The sequence below is a fragment of the Melospiza georgiana genome, chromosome 16 (genome assembly GCF_028018845.1).
Source record: "Melospiza georgiana isolate bMelGeo1 chromosome 16, bMelGeo1.pri, whole genome shotgun sequence".
In the NCBI taxonomy this organism is placed as follows: Eukaryota; Metazoa; Chordata; class Aves; order Passeriformes; family Passerellidae; genus Melospiza; species Melospiza georgiana.
Window position 1 is genome coordinate 7135529 of NC_080445.1, and position 20772 is coordinate 7156300.

General features: G+C 43.6%; 1 protein-coding gene across 1 annotated transcript; it reads left to right on the forward strand.

The window, feature by feature from the left end:
- Positions 1–6416: 6416 nt before the first annotated feature.
- RAC1 (Rac family small GTPase 1) lies at positions 6417–20697 on the forward strand. Its single transcript, XM_058035904.1, has 6 exons — positions 6417–6571; positions 12910–12981; positions 14291–14408; positions 18091–18153; positions 18848–19007; positions 19153–20697. The coding sequence occupies exons 1-6, from the start codon at positions 6537–6539 to the stop codon at positions 19281–19283; spliced, it is 579 nt and encodes a 192-aa protein (XP_057891887.1). The 5' UTR covers positions 6417–6536; the 3' UTR covers positions 19284–20697.
- Positions 20698–20772: the final 75 nt, after the last annotated feature.

Consider the following 20772-nt stretch of genomic DNA (forward strand, 5'->3'; position numbering starts at 1 on the left):
AGAACTAAAAATGACACAGATAAACTGTGAGCAGTGAGTGTGCAAATGAGACAGAGTTTAGGGTTATTCATGCTTACAGTTCTTTCTTTCTGGTGCCTTTTATATCCACTGCTATGTCAGCAAAAATTGCATTAACTGATTGCAAAAGCCTGAGTTCAAACAGGCACTTGGAAGAGGGGAAAAGACAAATATTTTAGATTGAATAGAATGAAAGTTCAGTTAAAAAAAAAAAAAAAAAAAAAAAAAAAAACACCAAAAAAACCAGAGAATTCCAACAAACTCCTTGTGAGTGGGGATTTCAGGAAAGGAAGTTTGTCATCAGGTGGTGTCCTGTCTGCTGCCACCCTGCCTTCCTTCCCAGCAGTGACTGCCAGGACACTCCCAGGCACCCTCAGAGATTTATTGTCCCTGCTGACAAAAGCACTGAGTTTGTGATGCTATTTGAGAGCCCTCCCTCTCCAAAACCTCTCAGAAAATGCCACAACCCACTGGGCTGGCACAAGAGGACATGTGCAAGTGACAGTGACACACAGGAGAGGGCACTGGCAGCAGGGACAGCTCCCACACCAGCTGCTGGGTTATAGCAGTGTTACACACAGAAACACAGGGACAGGTATTTTTAATCAGTTTATTACAGGGTCTCACAAGAATTCAAAATACCCAAGTGCCAGCAGTAAGCAGAAATATCCAGAAATACCCCAAAATACCCAGCTGGATCTCTGGGTAAAACAGAAGGTGGTTGATGTATGTCACTGTTAGCCTAGAGTGTTTTACAAACAGAACAATTCTGTAATTTTTGTATTTAGGAAGTGGGGAGTAAATCAAATACCTTATTTTGAGAAGTTTTCCTCTTCACCAAAATTGTAACTTTGCAGCTTATCAGTATCAAATCACTGGGGGAAAAACACTGTAGGTTTTCATACAATTTGTATATTCTATTTATGCCAAAATAAGCTATTTTGTATTTATTTATTATATCTATCACTCTTAAAAGTTCTTCAGGATTTCCACAAATGGTGCCAGTGAGTAATAGACTAGAATATATAATCACTTTTTAATAATTGTCTTATTTCTGTAATAAATGTGCATTTCTGTTTCAAGTGTTGACCATGCTATGTGATGAACCCCTGATTTTAATTTCTGGCTTTGATCTCATGTGCTATTTGTCTGGTTTTTGTCTTGCTCTGCACAGCCAGAGAAGCTGTTCAGCTGGGATGTGAGTCACAGCTGTGACAGGAGGCAGTGGGCTTCTTCCCATTCCATCTGTTCTCACACAAACCAACCACACGAGCTTTGGTCCTTTTTTAGGTCCCAGCTCTGCTGAAGTCCATAAGCTTGTCTGCAAGTCTGGAGCAAAACAAACACTAAATCTTTCTAAGGAAATCAGGGGCCACATCACAGATTGTAGCTTTGGGTTTTATTCATGTGAAAAATGACTGGACAATGGAAGGCAGCAAAACTAGTAATAGCAAATGGGCTTATGTCATGGTTAAACCTTTATAGCCTTTTTCTTGCTATTTTAAGGCTCCTTCCTGTGAAATGCTTGATGTCAACCTGGAAGTTGAGGGGCACTTGCAGCTTCCATGTCTGTGTGTTTCAGCAATGCCTCACCTCAGGGCACGATGTGATGCCTAGAAAAGGCTCATTCCCATATTTCTGCTGAGGGAGTTAAAGGGGATAAAAAACTGAAGAGAAAAACACAGAGAGAGGTCTCAGGTCCTTGTTTATAAATATATAATGATGCTTCTATTCCAAATGCTCCCAGGCACATACAGGGATCACTGTGTGTAGTCCCATGGCCTTCCACAACAGTGGAAGCACTGTCTGTTCCTGCTTGCTGAACCTGAGGGCAGACATCACTGAATGCAGAGCCTGATGTGGTTTTTGTAACTGAAATTCTTGACAGAAGAGAGATTGATCAGAACTACCTAAAGAAAATTTCTGTTTTATTCATGTATCAGAGAAATCATCTATGCTAGAATCATATGAATGGGATGCATTTCTTTTACAATGCTTTATTAATAATGTAAAGATTTACATACTAACTTTTGATTTTTATGCTCCTTTAATCTGTTCTCTCTGATGCAGCAAATGCTGACATTTAAAAGCTGTGGTTCCTTTTTTATTGCTGGCTTTGGTTCCTCTAGAGCAGACTGACTGCTATATTTGAACAGTGTACATATCACATGCAAGTACAGGATTTTTTCAACACTCAGGAAGTTAATAATGCCAGAACTGTTTGCTTGGAATATCTATCCATTACTTGTGGATTAGAATATTTTCTAACATTCATTTTCTGTCACGGTACTTCCCCAAGTTCAGTGAAGATCTCTGAATTTCCTCTACAGCAATAGTGTCACTTTCCCCAATTAAAAATATGTGGTCCATTACCTTGCAAAGAGATGTCAACTAAAGAATTCAAAGATCATTAAGCAAAAAACTTGGAATCTCAGGCAACTGTTAGGTGAGAAGTGATAGCTACTGTCCAAACAGCTGGAATAAAATCCACTATCTGGATTTAAAAACAGGAGGGCAGAGGGGCTCAGAGAGTGACAGGCCAGAAAGGTGAAAAACACCACAGGTGGAACTTGAGTCCAGAAAGGAATTTTGGATGCTCACTGCTGTTTAACATTGACTTCTTTCTGACAATTACTCTGTACCTAATACCACATCATTAAATACCTGACTTTTGCCACCAACTCAAATTAGGGTCAAGCCTTAATTACAATTCTTACAGACAATTATGTCAGCTATTTTAAGATGTAAAAGCATCTGGAAACCCCATTTTCTCCAGTAAGTTTTCTCTGTTTTTGTGAGGTTTGGGGGGGTTTGCTTCTGGTTTTAATAGAAATTATCAAAAGAAAGAAGAGTGCAATATGCTGAAAACTTTATTCCACCCTCTGACCCTTCACACCTTTGCTTCACATAAAATTGGCTTTTGCACTTTAGTCCAACCCCTGGTTTTCCAGTGACTGTGAATTCCAGTTACAGCTTTTCACCCTGAACCAGTTTTTCCATGATTGTTAAGAACAGAAGGTTACTTTTGCCCTCAGAATTGTACATGTTGTGTCCTGCAGGCAGCTGAACAGAACTCCTGTCAGCTGGAGGTGTCATGTGTGAGTAAGGGAGCACACCTATGAATCACTGCCAGGTGTTCTGCTTGTTTCCCTGTACAGAGTGTACACTGGCTCTTCCCTGCTTCTCTGTGGCTTCATTCATGAGCTGTCAGTGGCAGAGCACAGTAATAATTGGGGATGAAAGATCCTACAAAAGGGGCAATAATTATTGTCTCTGTAATGTTGATAGTCTGTGTCATGGTGAGTAGAACTTTCTGGTATTGCATCAGCGTGATTACCCTGCCACTCCCCATCCACAAAGGAGAATAATCCTCCCTCAGTGCAGCACACACACAATACACACATTCAGGCAGTTTCCCAAACAATCTTAAATAATGATATCTTCTTGTTGTCTAAGAAAAAGGCTTTCAACAGCAATTGTAATGATGAGAGAAGACAAGGTGATAGAGCATGGAATAATATTAAGACTGATCTAAGCCTCAGCTGTATGATTCATGATTTTATCAGAGGTATGGAAAGATTTATAATGGGTTATTTTCACTGCCATTTATTATTTTCTTCCATCCTGCTCTGTGAGGTGCATTTGTAACTATTCTGTATACAACTCAGCACTGCAGTACTATGTATCAAACTGAGAATTGTTCTAATAAGTTGTCTGTTATTAACTTCATTCCTTTGCCCTGTGTTTCACCATAAGTTTGTTTTGTTGAACTAATGTTTCAGAATATTCCGTGTTGCTCTCTTCTCCCTCTCAGGGGAGAATCCATACCTGCAAAGTGTTGAGTATTTGTAGCATGATGTAAGTTATCTTTTTCTCTTTAAAAACAAACATACTGCATACTAGGTAAACCAAAAAAGATGCAAGAATGAAATAAAATGTAGCTGGAATATAGTAATGTTTCACAATAGAATAATATTCATGTATTTTAAGGAGCATATACACAATTGTCTGCCAGGACAAATAAAGCTACTGTAAGAGAGATATCAGCTATGATTTCAAATGCAAAATTTTCAAAAATTCCAAAGGCTTTTTTAATAACATTTGAGGAAATAAATATTTACAAATGTGTGGAGGAAAATTGTCTAAATATGTTGCCATTATCATCATCTACTCAAACCGTAATATTATTTTTAATGACTAACAGTAAGTATTTCTGTTGGTATTTTCTAATGTTGTCAATTATACACCAAATTCAGTATAAAATTCTCAATTTAAAACCTATTTAAACCATGCCCTATGTTTTAATTTAAGTAATTTTTGACAGTGCAAAACAATTGATCCCAAAACAATAGGGTGGATGAGCACTGAGAAGAACATATGTAAAAAGATAAGTCTTGTCTCATGTCAGGATCATAAAACAATTAGTGCTGAAGTGTTTTGTCTGCTACAGCCTTCATCCTTGTCTTTGTTGCTATTTTGTAATTATATTGTAAATGCTGCTGTGCCTCTTTTTCATAAAAAAAGGTCTAATCGTCCCTGTGTTATACACTGGATAAAAAAAGAACCGGTGAAGGAAGAGATAGGTGGTGGAAAATCAGAAGCAGTTTCACGTATCCCTGGAATCTTGCCATGTCCTGGGTGTGACATCAGTCAGACACTGGTGGTGCTGCCCTGTTCCTGTGCGGGATCTCGGAGGTCCCGGAGGCTCCAGCAGCAGCAGCAGCAGCCGGGAGCGCCGTGACCCTGCCCGCACCTTCCGTGGTGACCCTGCCCGCATCTCCCGGGGCTGATCCTGCTCCTGCCCGCACCTCCGCAATCCTGCCCGCACCTCCTCAATCCTGCCCGCACCTCCCGCAATCCAGCTCCTGCCCGCACCTCCGCAATCCTGCCCGCACCTCCGCAATCCTGCTCCTGCCCGCACCTCCGCAATCCTGCTCCTGCCCGCACCTCCGCAATCCTGCCCGCACCTCCGCAATCCAGCTCCTGCCCGCACCTCCCGCAATCCAGCTCCTGCCCGCACCTCCCGCAATCCTGCTCCTGCCCGCACCTCCGCAATCCTGCCCGCACCTCCCGCAATCCTGCCCGCACCTCCCGCAATCCTGCCCGCACCTCCCCTCGCAGCTCCCTCCTGCGGGCACACAGCGGTGCCATTGGCAGCGGCACAGCCTTGGCTTTAACGATACTGAACTTACGTGACAACTCATTTCAGGTTCCGTCTGTGTGAGGGAACACACACATACAAGTGTTGCAAAAATAGCCTTTAGGTTCATAGTGGTAGTTAGGATTTCCTCTCTGATGGGAAATATCTGAGAATTATTTCTGCTCAATGAAAGAAAAATTAAAGGGAGTAACGGTCTTGGAATGCTCTGTCCACTGATGAAGTTGCATTGTGTGGTATCAAAATAACTTAGAAATGTTCTGAAATTAAGAGGTGATCAAATCACTGGAAAACCACCCCTGCTGGTGGTTTCATTCCTCCTCACGTTGCAGGAGCAGTGTGCATGGGTCCTCTCCCCACACTTCCTACCAGGAACAGATGGCAACGCAAACAGAGGGAACAGTGCTCCTGTGCATCAGCCCAACCAGGACATGCTCTGGCAAGTGGAGCTATGGCAAGAACTAAGTGTAGAAATTAAGACTCTTGGGATCATCAGACCTGCTCTGCTTGACTTCTGCTTCACTATTTCGTGGAAATAACTGGTTTGCTTGAGTGAAAAAGGAAACCCAAAGCTCTGTAAGACCTGGCAGTCCCTGAGTTCTCCCATCTTGAGAAGGCTGGATGTGCACTGATCTGATCCAAAACTTGCCAGTACAATTAACGTCACACACAGGATAACGAGAGGAGGCAGGATGGCGCGAAGATCCAAGGATGAAGGAAAACAATCTGGCTCTGCAGTGGTGGCACAGTGAGAGATGGTCCCATGGCAGGTGCCTGGCAGGGGAAAGTGGGCACCTGCCACAGGAGCAGAGGGGGAACGTTGGGGTGAGCTGAGCTACACGTGCTCAGTACGTCTGCAAACACATTACCGTGCTTCAAGAGACGCCGAGAATTAGGGTGCTGCATGATGGGTGCCAGGCGGGACAGACGGGATACATGGTGGTGTGAAAGGCAGCTCTGTGTTCGAGAGCGACTTGTTACACGCCACGGGGCTCCTGTGGGACGATGCCCAGCCCGCTGTCCCTGACCGGGTTGCGGGCTTGTGCCACCAGTGCCAGCGCTGACATTCCCGCTCAGAACGGCTCCGCCTGAACGCACCACGCACGGATCAAGAGCCGGGCCGTGCTACTGACCCAGTCCAGGAGCGGGGCTCCGGCGCTCCGGCCGCTCCCGCCCCAGCCCAGGCACCGCCCGTGAGGCGGCCCCGGCGCGGCCCGGCCGGATGTGAGCGCGGCGCCGCTTCCTGCGCCCGCAGTCCGCCCTCCCCCTCCCCGCCTTGGGTGGTGCCGCTGCCTCGTCCCTGCTCCAGGCTCAGGGCGGAGGCGGCCGCCGCTCCCTGCTCCGCTCAGCAGCAGCCCCGATGCAGGCCATCAAGTGTGTGGTGGTGGGCGACGGGTAAGTCCGAGGGGCCCTCAGCCGGGCCCGGCCCTCAGCCGCTCCGCCGGCCCTGGGGGTGTCGGGCCGCGGGGCCCCGCGCCCGGGCCCCGCCGCGGGGTGTGGGCGATCCCGGCGCGGGGCGCGGGCGCGGCCCGGCCCGGCTGTTCTGAGGGAGCGGGGCTGGCTGGGGCCGGAGCCGAGCCGGGGCCGGTGCCGAGCCGGGGCCGGGGCCGGGGCCGTGGCGGGCGGGCTGGCGGCCGGGGGCGGGTGGGTGGCGGCCGCGGCTTCCTGCTGCTGCTGCTGCTGCTGCTGCTGCCGGGTGGGGAGGGGAGCGCGGCGCGGCGGGGCCGGGGTGTGCGGGGTCCGCGGGCCGGGCGCGTCTCCGGGCCGAGCCCGCATCGCCCTGGGGCCGGTGCTCCGGGCCGGGCCGTGCTGGTGGCCGAGGGTTTCGCCTTGGGGCGGGCAGGAGCGGCCGCCGTGGATGAACAGGGTGTGCTGGGCAGGCCGGGCCGCGTCCCTGCACTGCCACTGCTTGCTGGGCTTCTTTCATCACCGAAGTAGTCCAAGTGTATTAAAATAATTACTGTGGTTTTAATTATATGCGAAAATGAATATTGATTTGAAATACTTTTTTGTGAAAGTAACAAACTTTCTGCCTTTTAAGATCTTGATTTTTGACGTCTGACTTTTGCAGTAAAACTGAGTGAAATGGGCTCAACTCTGTGCAGATCATAAATGCTTTTGGGCAGACACTGATTTTTTGCCTGCAGACATCTGGTCTTGTAAGGCTCCTGTCTAAAGGAGAATGATAGGCCCTTGAAATACAAATAGTTAATGATATACTTGTCTGTAAAGAGTGGTTACACCTTCAGTATCTTAATATGGTGTTACTTATATGTGAAACAAGTTGGGGATGCTTTTTAGAATTAACTCATAAGTTTAGCAATTGGATTTCACTGTGAGGAGTGCTGGAATTGAGAAAAGAGTTTGTATTTGGTATTTTTGAATATTCTCCACAATTCTGTTCTGCTCAGCTCAGAGGGATTCTCTCTCTTCCTGCATGTCAGAGCTCAGGGGAACATCCCAGTCCAGCTGGAAAACAAGACTTGTCTTATGCAGTTTGAGTTGGTTTTTTTTCTTTTAGGAGAAACAAAAATCCTAGTGTAGACTGAGCATAATTGGTATCACAGCAAACTTCTGTAGATTACAGAGGAGTGAAGTGTAGCTAAATGGACTCAGTACAGTGGTCTGTAATTTCACGTGGTGCCTTATTGTTGAAGTTGTCTGTGTTTTGGGGGGTTGTTGATTTGTTTTTAAGGATGTAGAATCCCTAAAAAGGCAGCAGAGTATGGCTGAAAGATAAACCTTACAGTGTGCCCAATTTGTTCTGTGTCACTCTGTATGATTTGGAGCTATATGAACATGAAAGTGGCATCTCAATAAATCATTGTCATAGTAGTGTAATTCTTTGATGCCAGATAGGATAACTGTGGACTGCTCTTTTGCTGATATTGAATTTAAACCCAACAAAATTGCTTTTCTAATATACATATATATATATACATATATGTGTTTGGTTTTTTAAAAATTCATCTGAACTCTGTATTCACAATGCTGTAAATAAATAAATAAATGTGATGCATCATGTTTGGGTGGGGATAAGGTTCAGTCTACTTCCTCCTCTAGAAGTGAGAACTCAGCACAAACCAGCTGTAGAATGTTCAGTAATTCATTCAACAGAACAGTTCTTTGGGTCATTTCCTTTATAAACCATCCTTCTTCCCAGCACTTCTGTTTTCTCTGTCTTGGAAATGTGGGTGGTGTGGTTCTACCTGACTTTTGTACTTATGTGTGAACAAAATACAGTAGTTTAATTTATTGTCCTTCCTCTTTAGTTAGAAACAAATCTTTCTTAAGGTTCTTTTCAGGTACTGTAGCTCATTTTTGGTCATTCCCTGTTCACTGTTTTTAAAACACATTTAACTATTTGTCTTTCTGTGGTGTTGCTGCTTAAGAGCTCCAGCATTGCAGGTATTCTAGGAAACGTCTTGTTTGGCTTAGATAAGGCCAAAGTTTTAGTGTTCCTGTAAAACAATGCAGGTTAAAGATTTGCTTATGTCATGTAAAACTTGGGTATTGTTTTACCTACCCTCCACAAAAATCTGCTAGGAACAAAAATAAACAAAGCTTTGGAAGTACCTGTAGTTATTTTTCTAATTTGTTAATGGGTAGGCTGTTTCTCATATGTAAGTCACTTTTTGTTCTTAGAGATTTGACTCGTGCATGTTTGGACAACTAACTTGACTAGGAAAGTGTGGCATGTGTGCTAGTTTGGGCTATCACATTTCCCCCTGTTTCTTTTCATTTTGCTGTGGGGATTGTTTGGGGGAAATCAATGCCAACTGTTGCTTTGAGCTGTCGTGTAGAGGGCAGGAGGAATGTGCAGGACAGATGAGGAGCAGCCCCTGGAGGAACTGCAGGAGTTGCAGTTGATTGACACTGGAGAAAAAGCATTGGTGGAAGTTATTTTTAGCAGCTTTTGTTTTCACTCCAGAGAGGCAGCTGTTCAGTGGTACAGAACCTCCAGTGATGTTGTGTAACGTTGGGAGAAGTTCTGTGTTTGGAGAAATTACCAATTGCTCAGTGCCACAGAAGTTGTCACACTTCGTGCTCTTTGGTTGCAGGCATTTTTTAATTGTGGAAATGCTGTAAGAGCAGTAATTTAGGAGTTCTTGTTTGGAGTTCTGCTTGATCTGAGGCCTTTGTCTGTGTCAAGGGAGATGCAAGTTAGAATTAAGAAGGAAGTATTTTACAGAAGGAGTGGTCAGATACTGGAATCATCTACTCAGTGAAGTGGTGGAGTCATCATCCCTCGAAGAGTTCAGAAAAAGACTGGATGCTGCACTTGCTGCCATGATCTAGTTGAATTGTTAGAACATTCTAACAATGGGTTAGACTTGATGATGGGTTGGACTTGATGATCTTACAGGTCTCTTCCAGCCTTGAATTTCTGTGATTCTGTGATTCTGTAAAGCTGTGCTTTTTTGGTGTGTATTTGTTTTGATGGCTGGAGAGAAGGGGAGGGACGTGTACAGTAGTTGGCTTCTCACTGAGTTCAGTGCAGTGTTTGTGTGAGACACTGAGCACCTCAGATCCCTCCCGTGCCATCTGGAGAAAGTGCAGTGACTTGAAATTTGGTAACTTGTGTTACTGAAAAAGTTCTTTCAAAAGCAGTTTTCTGAGTACTGAAGAGCGTATTTGGGAGAGGGTGTGGCACGTTGAGTAATGGAGCTTATCTGGGAGCCGTGTGGAGCTGAACCTCCGGCAGCAGAGCCCTGAACTCTTGATCCCGGGGTGGTACTCGGGAAATCTCAGCTGCTCCTCGGCGTCTGAGCACAGACTGGGCATCCTGTCTGCCGCAGGGGCAGGTCACGTCTTCAGAGACAGAAATGGCACAAGCAAAGCCTTTCATGAAGGTTACCCCCTGTGTGCAGGTAAAACATGGCTCCAGGGAGCTCTGCTGCAGCGGGGGAATTTCGTAAAACTTGTTAGCTTAAATAAAGAGAAGATATGTATTAATTCCCAAGAACAAAACATATGTGGTTATATGGGGTTAAACATATGTGCTAATGCATTGATTCCTGGGTGCTACTCAGAATCAGAAAGGGACTCAGTGCTGTCTTTTGTTAAGATAGTTTTGTTAAGCATTTAAAGCTGGATTTCTGCAGGCCATGTTTTTAATGACAGTCAAGTTTTGCTAGTTTCATTTATGTAATAGTGGGTGGACAGAGCTGTGATTAAGTAGTTGCTAGAAATCTTATGACTAATCTTGGTGTTATTTTAGATTCTTAGTCTCAGCCTTTATGTGTAAGGATTTAAACTTTGCCAAACAGTTGGAATTCTCTTTAGGGGAGTGCTTTATTACAGAAATTAGTAGTCTAAAAAAGTTGATAAAGCACTTAGAGGATGTACTTTATAAAGGTAGGCATTAGTGTTTATTTTTAAGACTGGTGACCATAATGATGTGATTCGTGTGGCAGTGAGCCAGAAGGCAAGGAAGGCAGGAAACCTGGTTGGAGTACATCTGAAATGGGGCTGTTGAACGTGTTTTTTCTTGTTTCAATGGCTCTGGCTGATTGGTGCTGCAGAAACACACTACAGGCACCTCTGAACTTGGAATGAAATCTCTCTCCACCTTCCTGTGCTGTTCTGATTAGCCAGGGCAGACCGGGGAGTTCCAGTGCAAGGCAGGCACAGGAGCCTGGATGCACAGAACAGTTCTTGATCTGCTGCTGAACACGTTGAGTTCACCATTAATTTGTTGGAAGCTCAAATTACCTGTGATGACCTTACTGGGAGCTGCAGTGTCAGCCCAGACAGGTTCCAGAGGCGTGAGGAGGTGTTGTCTCTGTGCCCTGAGAGGTTTCCCAGAGCATTGGCTGCTCTCAGCTCGGGATCCCGAGGCTTTTCCCACCTGTCCTTGTGAGCTGGCCCAGCACAGCCGCCTGTGGTGTGAGAGCAGCTCAGCAGCACATCCCAACTGATCAGCTCATCAGCAGGCAGCTAAAATAGCAAGTTGTCCTTATGGGGGAGGAATAACTTTGCTTAACTCCCTGTTCTGGCTTGTTAGAGTTGGTTCAGGAGCTAAGATGGGATCTCCTCTCTGACAGCTGTTAAACAGGTATCTGTGTGGTGAACTCTCCTTCATGGTTTCCCACACAACTTTTTTTTAATGGCAAATCCATCTACTTTTGAGCACAAGTGTATCTCAGACCTTTTACAATGAGAGAATGTTCAGAGATTGTACTTAATGAGAGCAGAATTAAATGCCTCCCTTCATGATGCCATTATAGCTTGGTAAAGAGAGTGTGTGTTGAAAGGAAAAAACCCTCAGACTGTGGGAGCTGGTGTCTTAGAAGCAGATGAGAAAACCAAGGTGGAAAGCTGCCTGGAATGATCAGAGTTGCAGCAGATGGGGTGTTAGGGCAGGTATTAACTAAGAAACATACGGCAAATTACAATTAAAAATGAGTGTGTGGAACAAAATCCCAAATAATTTTGCATGCTGAAGTCTCTTCAGTAGCTCAGGCATTTCAGGTGATGTCAGAGGCTGCTGTCAAATACCTTCTTGGGCTGGTGCTGTGAGGAGCTGCTTCAAGCTGAATGGAGAGACTTTAGAGGTTGAGCCGTGACTTATGGATATGACAAACTCAAATTGACTGGTGAAGGATTTAGTTCAGGAGGCTCATGAGTCAAACCTCATCCCAATGACACAATTACGTGTAGGTGCAGCAAGGTTTCAGAGTTGCTGCTGAGTGGCTTTGAGCAGATCGCTGTGGTGATAAAACATCTACAAGACAATGCAGTTTTCCCTGGCCAGAGCAGGAAGGGGGATCGGGATGTCTGGCAGCATCCCTGGAATCCCTCACAGGGTCAAAGGATTGTGCACTGCAAGGGAACCAGTCTGCAGAGTCACACTCTTTGCAGATACTATTTTAAAAAGAGAAATAAGGCCCAGTTTGAAGTTTTCCAACAATAATTGAAACTGTAACAAAAATTGAATGCTGTCATTAATCAAATGTTTGACTCCAGATAAGATGTGGGGGGAGGGTAGAGAGGGCAGGAGCTGGCTGCCAGAGTTTTGAAGGAATCCTGGAACAGAGCCTTGTCCTGCCCCCATTTGAGGCTCTGGTGAATTAGATCAGTAGGAAGAGGTTTGCTGTTCCAAGTTTTCCAATCCTGGAATGTAATTTATCTATAAATCAGTTTATGAAATGTTTGAGTAGTGGGTGAAAACATGTGGGGAGTCACTTTGTAATAGTAGTAAATAATATGAGAGTTATCATTTGTATTCATTCCTTAAATATTCCAAAGTAATGATGTGTTGAGAAATAATACTTTTCAAGCTTTCTTTAACTTCACTTATGCAAGTATACAATTTTCTGGAAAAGATAAGAGTTTTGGAATTGTATAAGAGTATCTGGAAGTACTTCTCAGTTTCTTTATAATTTCAGAGGGTTGGAAGAAGGCCATTTTTCTGAGTATTCAGTCAGATGACTAGGAGATATTAGTGGTCTAATTAATTCATGTGGGTTTTTTGGGGGTTTTTGTGATTAAAAATAAACAAAATTTGATAATTTATCACTTCACAAAATGGATGTTTATACTAGGTGTGTTTTCATTGCCAGTAATTTTAAAGCTGCAGTCTGTCAGCTGTTTTCCTGCACAGTAGTGACTGGAGATGTTCAGTTGTCCTTGGGTGTCTGGATGTAATTAGTCTTCTTCCCCCTCCAGGAATATTATTTCTTGTTATTCAAGATGAATATGTTTTACATGTGAACTTTCTTTCTTTGCAGTGCTGTAGGTAAAACATGCCTACTCATCAGTTACACAACCAATGCATTTCCTGGAGAGTACATACCCACGGTGTAAGTACTTGTGAAATCCAAAGAACTCATTCCTGTCAGCTTCTCAGTGCCTGCTGCATTCCAGATTCCTTAAGTGAATTGTTTGGTTTGGCTGCCAGCACCCCTCAGGTGTGTGAGGAGCCCTCTGAGCTGTTTCTGTGGCACAGTCACACCCGTGCCTGCTGATGGTCCCTCAGCCTTGGCTCTCTGTGCCCTCTGGGCCTGGCTGATTCAGGATTAACATTTGCTAACGTTTTACCAGAGGTTGTTCTCTTCCAAAATAATGTGTTTCTGTCTCTAATGTCATTCGTAATAAGCAGTCCCAAGGCTGAACAGCTTGTAAAACATTCTATCATAGTCAGAAATAGTTGTCTTACATGGCTGGTGATTTTTTGTTTAATTGTTCCTTCCACTTTTTGTGCTACTGCCAATCCTGTGCCAAGGCAGCCACGGCTTTTTGGCTCCTCAGGCCAGACTGTGGAGACTCATTTATTCTGGTGCTTCCCTTTTTCATTCACATAAGGATTTGTCAGTATCAGTATTAGTGCAGTTCTCTTTTCCAGGGCCTGTTGAGTGTGCTTTATACACGTACAGCTTCTTTGCCCTTTTCAGATGTCTCTGTGTTTTGGCTGTGCTGCTCTCTGAAGTATTGATGAGTTTTTTCAGACAACACAATACATTCTAATGAGGTTTATAAATTACTTTTGTTACCTGTCCAAGGCCTTGTTGCCTTAGTTACTGCTGTTTCCTCTTTTTTGGTCTTAAATTCGAGTTTTTGCATTACAGTGTCTTGTGTTCTCAGTGAATTGAAAACCTTTGCACCCATAGCAGTGATGAGATAAAAATGATGCCTCCACTGGCCCCTGGTTATGAGCTTTGATATTTCACTGGAAGGGGTTTTGATTAGCAGGATTAATTAGCTTTTTTCTTACCTACTGTTGTCATGAAGGATTTCTTGGTTGTTGCTCCTGTATCTTCTGTTCTGAATCTCCCACCATGAGACAGATTAACTTGCTGAATGTCCCACTAAGACTGGAAAGTGCTTGCTAAGTACATCACCTGCTTTCTGTACTCACTGGGATTAACACTTCTTTGGAAGAACCATGACAGATCACTTCTGCTCAGACTGGACCAAGTCTGTTGTGTGGAACTTTTTATTCCATTACTCAATGTCACGCTGGTTATTTAAAGAACAACTTTACAGTCTCTGGGGAGCTGATGGATGCAATGAAAATGTTCCCCAGTTTTCCCTCTGTGAGGGAAAAATCCTTGGGTGCCTTATTTTCCTGCAAGCTAATGCAGCTAACTCTCTCTTTGTTTTTATTTTTAGTTTTGACAACTACTCTGCCAATGTAATGGTTGATGGAAAACCAGTCAACCTGGGTTTGTGGGACACAGCTGGACAGGAGGACTATGACAGACTACGTCCACTCTCCTACCCGCAAACAGTAAGAGCTGCAGGCTGACACCAGAGCACTCAGCCTGGTCGAACATAAAAGCATTTTTCTGTTTGAACAAGGCCAACATTGTCACACCTGGAGTTGTGTTTATTAGTAAGGTTGACCCTCTTTCATTTCTTGTGCTGAAGGTGTCATTTATAATCTCTGGGGTGTGTGCAGTTGTAAAAAAGTTAAAATTTGCATGCCCTGTGTATTTGTGTGCACTGGTACTTGCTGGGTTTTGTGTAGTTGCAGCCACAGAATTGTCTAGAAGGCTTGATTTAAAATAAAAAAAAACCACAATGAAACCAGCTCAAAAACCTCGGTGTATAGTCCCCTCAGCTAGTCCGTTGATTTTCAGGTTAGCATGCCTGCCAGAGGCAGGGTTTGTTTTTGGTTTTAGGCCATGTTTGGCTGCAACCTGACACTGTCACTGCTAAGCACTTGATATTGTTTAGTCTGTGTGAAGATGTTCTACATGTGAAAGAGGCAGCACTGAATGAAGAGATTATTGCTATTGACAGAGGCTGTGGTGTCCCAGCTTTGCAGTGTACTCGAGCCCGTGGTTGTTTCACTGCTCGCTGTAGCTGTGCCGTGACATCGATACAAATGTGCCTCTGTCCTCCCTGTGTCAAACTGGGAAAGTCCTGCCTGCATCCTGCATCTCTCCCTGGGCAAGGAAAACACTGAAGTGATCTGCTTTCTCTTTCCAGTGTGACTTCAGCTACAGCTAATCTTTGTAAAGGTGGTTTTGTAATCTCTTTACAGCAGTGCCTTTTACCTGGTGGAGCTGTGCTAGAACTAAAGAAAGGGTAATTTGCAGGGTTTTTTGGGCACTGATTACTCTTGGTGTTGACTGTCAAATATATGTGAAATGCTAGTAATGTAAAATGCAAAATTGTTTCACTCCACAGCATAACTGCTCTTGAATAATGTGAATCTTATTTAAGGAACTCTGGTGCTATTTTCAGTAATCTTTCCTTAATTCACTGCTCACTAACTTAGTCATTAGGCTTCCCCATCAGTTATGATACACAAAATTGATATGAATTTGCCAGTGGTGGGCAACTATAATAGAAATGTCAGAAATATCTGTCTGTTTTAGGAGAGACAATGGAAAACTGGTTTTCTCTAATACTTAGATATTGATAGGACACTTAAAACTTCAGTTTTGCTTAACATAATAAAAATATTTTCTAAAAATTAGAAGAAGGTATATTGAAAGATCTTTAGTAGGAACAGAATGTCTGTGACAAAGGGACAGAATGCACATAAATGTCTTCAGCCTGCCAAGGTAACTGTGGCTTTCTGTAGACTGCAAAATAATTCCTTGTCTAAGCATCCTAGGGAGAAGGTGTTGTCTGGGCAAGGATGTATAACTGCTCACTACAGTTATATTTGGATTACTTTCAGTTATTTGGATGGGTTTTTTGCAGCAGAAAATGAAATGAGGCTGTAAGTCTTCAAGTTCTTGTGAAGATTCAGATTTCAGACTTGTGCAGTATCAAAGATTCATCACCCCCACACAACTAAGAAAAAGCACAGAGGAAGAGAACAGTGGTGCTGACGAAACCTGGCTTTTTTTAGGATCTGTGTTCAGCCTCTCTTTTCCTTCAGTGTGCTATTTAAAACTCAGCCCTTGCATGTTCTCATGGCCCTCCTTTCCCTGTTTGTGCCCCTGAAGGATGTTTTGGGCAAGGTGAGAGCAGCAGGTGTTGGTTCCTTGGGCAGTGTGTGCTGAGATCAGTGACCCAGCTGGTAACTTCACAGTGAGGCATTAATTTTATCTTTTTCTCCTTATTAATATTTTTATTTTATTCGTTAAAATATACAGGAATTTAATATCTTCTCCTTAATGCACGTGAAATCTACTACTATTTCCAAATATTTGGGGAAAGAAAAAGTTGGGACAGAAAATGTGGTCATGTCTGTTTCCTCAGGAGACCAAAGCAAAGAGAAATTGTTAGTTGGGTGCTTTTTGGGAGAGGTTGGATCTTGCAGGTTTCCCCTGACAGTGCAGAACTGGTTTCTGGGGAAGGCTGGTGTCTGCTCTGGGTGCAGCTGGTTGTGCTGAATTACAGGGCAGCGTCTCTCTTAAGAAGAAAATCCTCCTTGAGAATATCTGTGAGCAGAAATTGCTGACTGAAAACATTTTCCCTTAAGTCCATTTGAGGAGTAACTTTATCTCCTGCTGTTATTAGGTTGGAGGAAGCAATGGTAAGAATATATCTTCCAGTCTGACAGATCAACCTATTGCCGTATGTAAAACTTTAAATAAACTTCAGTTCCAAGTTCTGTCATCTTGTCTTGCCTATGATAGTGATAAATTGGCCCCTATTTTTTGAACAAATACTTTCTTGGAACTATCAAATTGCTAGATCTGAGAACTCTGTTACCAAATTTGTATGAGTTGCTAAGATTAAATATTTTCTTGAAAACAAATAGCGTTTCCTACTAGTGTGCAAGACACCTGAGATCTTCCAGTAATTCCTTGTGGTTACCCCAAATCTCTTTGGAGCTCTCTGGAGCTTGTGGAGGAGAAAATCTCCTCAAGTGCAGCCCTTGAGTCCCCACAAAGCAGCAGAATTGGAAAACAGAAGTAGTGGCCATAGTATCACATGATTTGATGTTGTTTCTTTCTTCTTCTGGGACGCTGCTACGGAAACTTGGGGTGATGCATGAACAACTGGGTTGCAAGTGCTTAGCAGTGAGATGTCAGCTGCTGACCTAACAAATGCCTTGAAATGCAGCACAATCAACTAACACTGCACTGCCTGATTCTGTAGCACGTTTGGTACTGCAATAAGTACGGATGCAGAGGTAGGTTGGGGAGAATTGGCCTTGTTTGGGAGACACCTGCTGAGTTTTGGGTCATACAGCAAGTTTACATCAACACAGATGGAGGAAATTGGGGTTATTCTGAATGCCTGCAGACCTGGAAGGTGTCATCTGTGAAACCTGAATTGTCTCCTGTGGTTACTATCAACACGTGCTCTGAAATGGTTTTACCTGCTCTTACTTAGAATCCTTTTGCCTTCAGTTGAAAAGCAAGATCCCTAAAAATACCCTTTTTTTTTCCTGCTTTCTCATTATATAGAAAGGGAAGAACTTGGAGATTTTTAATGCCCTTTTCAATCCTAATTTGGTTATAGAAAAGTTCTAAATCTTTTTTTTCACTGGCATTCAGTAGGAGTGAGGTTCTATAAGAAGTTCAACAAGTTGCTTTAGATTTGGGTATGGAAGCAGTAATTGTGGAAATTCTTGTGTAAATTTTTTTTTTTAGTTTCACACCGTTGAAATTGGCCTTTGCAATTTAAGACTGCTTTAGAGTTGTGTATTTGCAACATCCTATGCTGATGAGGTCTATAGAGAAGAAATGACATTTAGAGGGAAAACCCTAGAAAGGCATTATTAGTGTCCTAGTTGCTGGCTACTGCAATAGCTGATTATAAATTTGACTGCAATCTATTTGTTATTTTCCCCCTTTCTCTCTGGCTGCTTGTAGCTGCCTGGGAATGGATTTCCCACTGGGAAAGCTGCCTCTGATTATTGTGTGCAACTGTATTGCTGACCTTGCCTTTTGCAAGTGTGGTAGAGCTGGCACATCATGGAGATAGTGATGATATTGGCCTGTTCATGGCACTCTACAGTGGCTTCTCTGTTGGGCTGACTCTATCACCTTGTTTTGTAGGATGTCTTCTTAATCTGCTTTTCCCTCGTGAGCCCAGCTTCCTTTGAAAATGTCCGTGCTAAGGTAAGGACGAGCTGGTACTGTTCCATCTCTGAATGTTCTTCAGACTGTTCACATTACAGCAGAGCTTGGAAAATATTAGGTGCTTCTTTTTAATTGTTTTTCCCACAGGCCCCATGAAATGCAGTTTGGAAAAGCAGAAATCCATTTGTCTAACTTGTGAGTCATGGAAGTTGAGGCACATGAACACTTCAGTACGAATTGTTCCTTGATGCATTGATAACAGTAATTTAAGTGTTCAGCCAGCAAGGTGCTGAGATCACAAACAGGATCTCAGTTCCTTTTAGTACAGTTTGAAAAAAAAGAGTTTTAAAACAAATGTATGTAAAAATTAGGTTGATAGCACTTGTTCCTTGCATCAGCCATCCTTCTGCACGTGCTCTGTGACTGGGACTGTTCCATGTCCTCAGACAACTCAGCTGCACAAGGAGGTGTCTCCGTGGGCAAGGGCAGGTCAGGGCATTTCTGGTGTGTGAGGGAAACACAGCCCTTAATGGGCAACACTTTAGAGTACATGGGAATAGCTGTTGGCTTCACTAACAGGGCTGTGCCCTTTTCTGATCCTGCCCTGATGGCATCTGGTGCTCCCTCTGCTCTGACCCACAGTGAAGGCCTGGGAGCTCTCAGCCATGATGTTCCAGGGCCTCCGGGGAACTCAGCCCCCACACGAGACCCCATTGTTGGTTTTGTTTTTCAGTGGTACCCTGAGGTGCGGCACCACTGTCCCAACACCCCCATCATCCTCGTGGGCACCAAGCTGGACCTGCGGGATGACAAGGACACCATTGAGAAGCTGAAGGAGAAGAAGCTGACGCCCATCACGTACCCACAGGGCCTTGCCATGGCAAAAGAGATCGGTATGGCACCGGGGGGGATTGGTGGCTGACCTGGGCTGTGTTTGTGAAGAGCTTGTACCTCAGTTAAATGGCATGCCTGGCTTTGGTTGTGCAGCCAGCTGGGAGCAGTGCAGGGCTGCTCTGTAACTGCGTGTGCTTCCCCCAGGCGCAGTGAAATATCTCGAGTGCTCGGCGCTTACGCAGCGAGGCCTCAAGACAGTGTTTGATGAAGCCATCCGAGCAGTGCTGTGCCCCCCTCCTGTAAAGAAGAGGAAGAGAAAATGTCTGCTGCTGTAAACTCACCCTCCCCCAGCCCATCGACCCTGTGCTTTGCTCGAACAATGGAGCATTCACATGCCAATTTTTTCTGTTATAAATTAGTTCTCTTCCATCAATTCTTCAACCAATTGACAATTTCATGGTTTCATTTGTTTAAAGTATGACCCTTACCTTGCATCCTTCTAAGAGCAAACTCTTGAAAAGATACACCTATGTAAAGCCTTATTTTTAAAATCCTCTTCTTGCTCAATTAAATGTTGCCAAATTATCTGCTGAACTAAATTGCGTTGTTGTGCTACAAACACTAAGGACTAAACTGTTTTTTAAAGATTCTTCTTGAAAATGACTCTAATTTCTGGTAGGAAATGCAAAATCTCTTTCTAGTTTTTCACAGTAAGTAACAGTTCCGGGGAATTAGCAGAACATTGTGCTCTAATGTGTTTTATTCTGAACTGTTTTCCCAGCACAGCCGTTGCCTGTGGTGCATCCAGCACCCATCTCTGGCAATGACTGCCACGCCTGAGTCACAGTGTAAATGCTTTACCATTGGTAAGGGCTTGGTTGCAATCTAGTTCTTGCTGCTGTGATTGGAAAATTAACTATTCTTACTGAAGTGTATCTAGTCCTTTTGACAGCATTGTATTGTGATGAATGAATGGAGTATTGGGTTGGATCAGGAGCTAGTGCCAGACAGTATTTTGACACTGTACAGCTGACTTACACTACACTGCCAGAGTAGCTCAGCAACCATTTTCCCAGAGGTGCAGTAGTGGAGAGAGGTTGATGTTCCTGGGTAAATTCCTTTGAATTTCAAGTAGGGCATTCATGGTAGGTACAATTCTGAATCAGTCATTCCCACTTTTATGTAGTAAATGCTTTTCTTGTAGAATCTCTTCTTATTGAGCAATATAACTTGTATTTTAAAACCTTCTGATAGAAATTTGCTTTTTTTTTCTCTTTTTTTTTTAGAGTAGAATGTTCAAGCATATCCTCATTTTCCTCTTATTTCTGACCGAGTAAGTTATGCTTTCTGAGGAGCTTTTAGTCTATTAACTAGGTGTAAAAATCATGTGAAGCAGCTTTACACATTTTAGTAATTTTTATATTTGAAACCTCTGTAACTGACAAACCTTTCAGCCATCACTGTTTGCAAGGCCCCCAGTGTAACATGACTAATGCAGCCAAGTGTTCTTTCTGTCACTCCGTGTGCAGCAGCGATCGCGTACCGGTAACAGTGAGGTTCTGTACTTAGTGCTCATGTTCTGTACCTTCCAAAGTGGCAGGAATAGGATGTTGACCTACACCCTTTCAACCACTAAAGCAAAATTTAAAAATTAAAGTTGCAAAATTGTGAAGTTTTTACATTGATCTTTTGCTAATGCAATTGGCAGTATGTTTTGCATGTATTACTTAATAAATCCTTGAATCATAAGTGTGGTGCTGTTTGAGTTTCTGGGCCAGGGTCTCATTCTGTGCCACTCTGAGCACACATTGCTGTTCCGTGCCA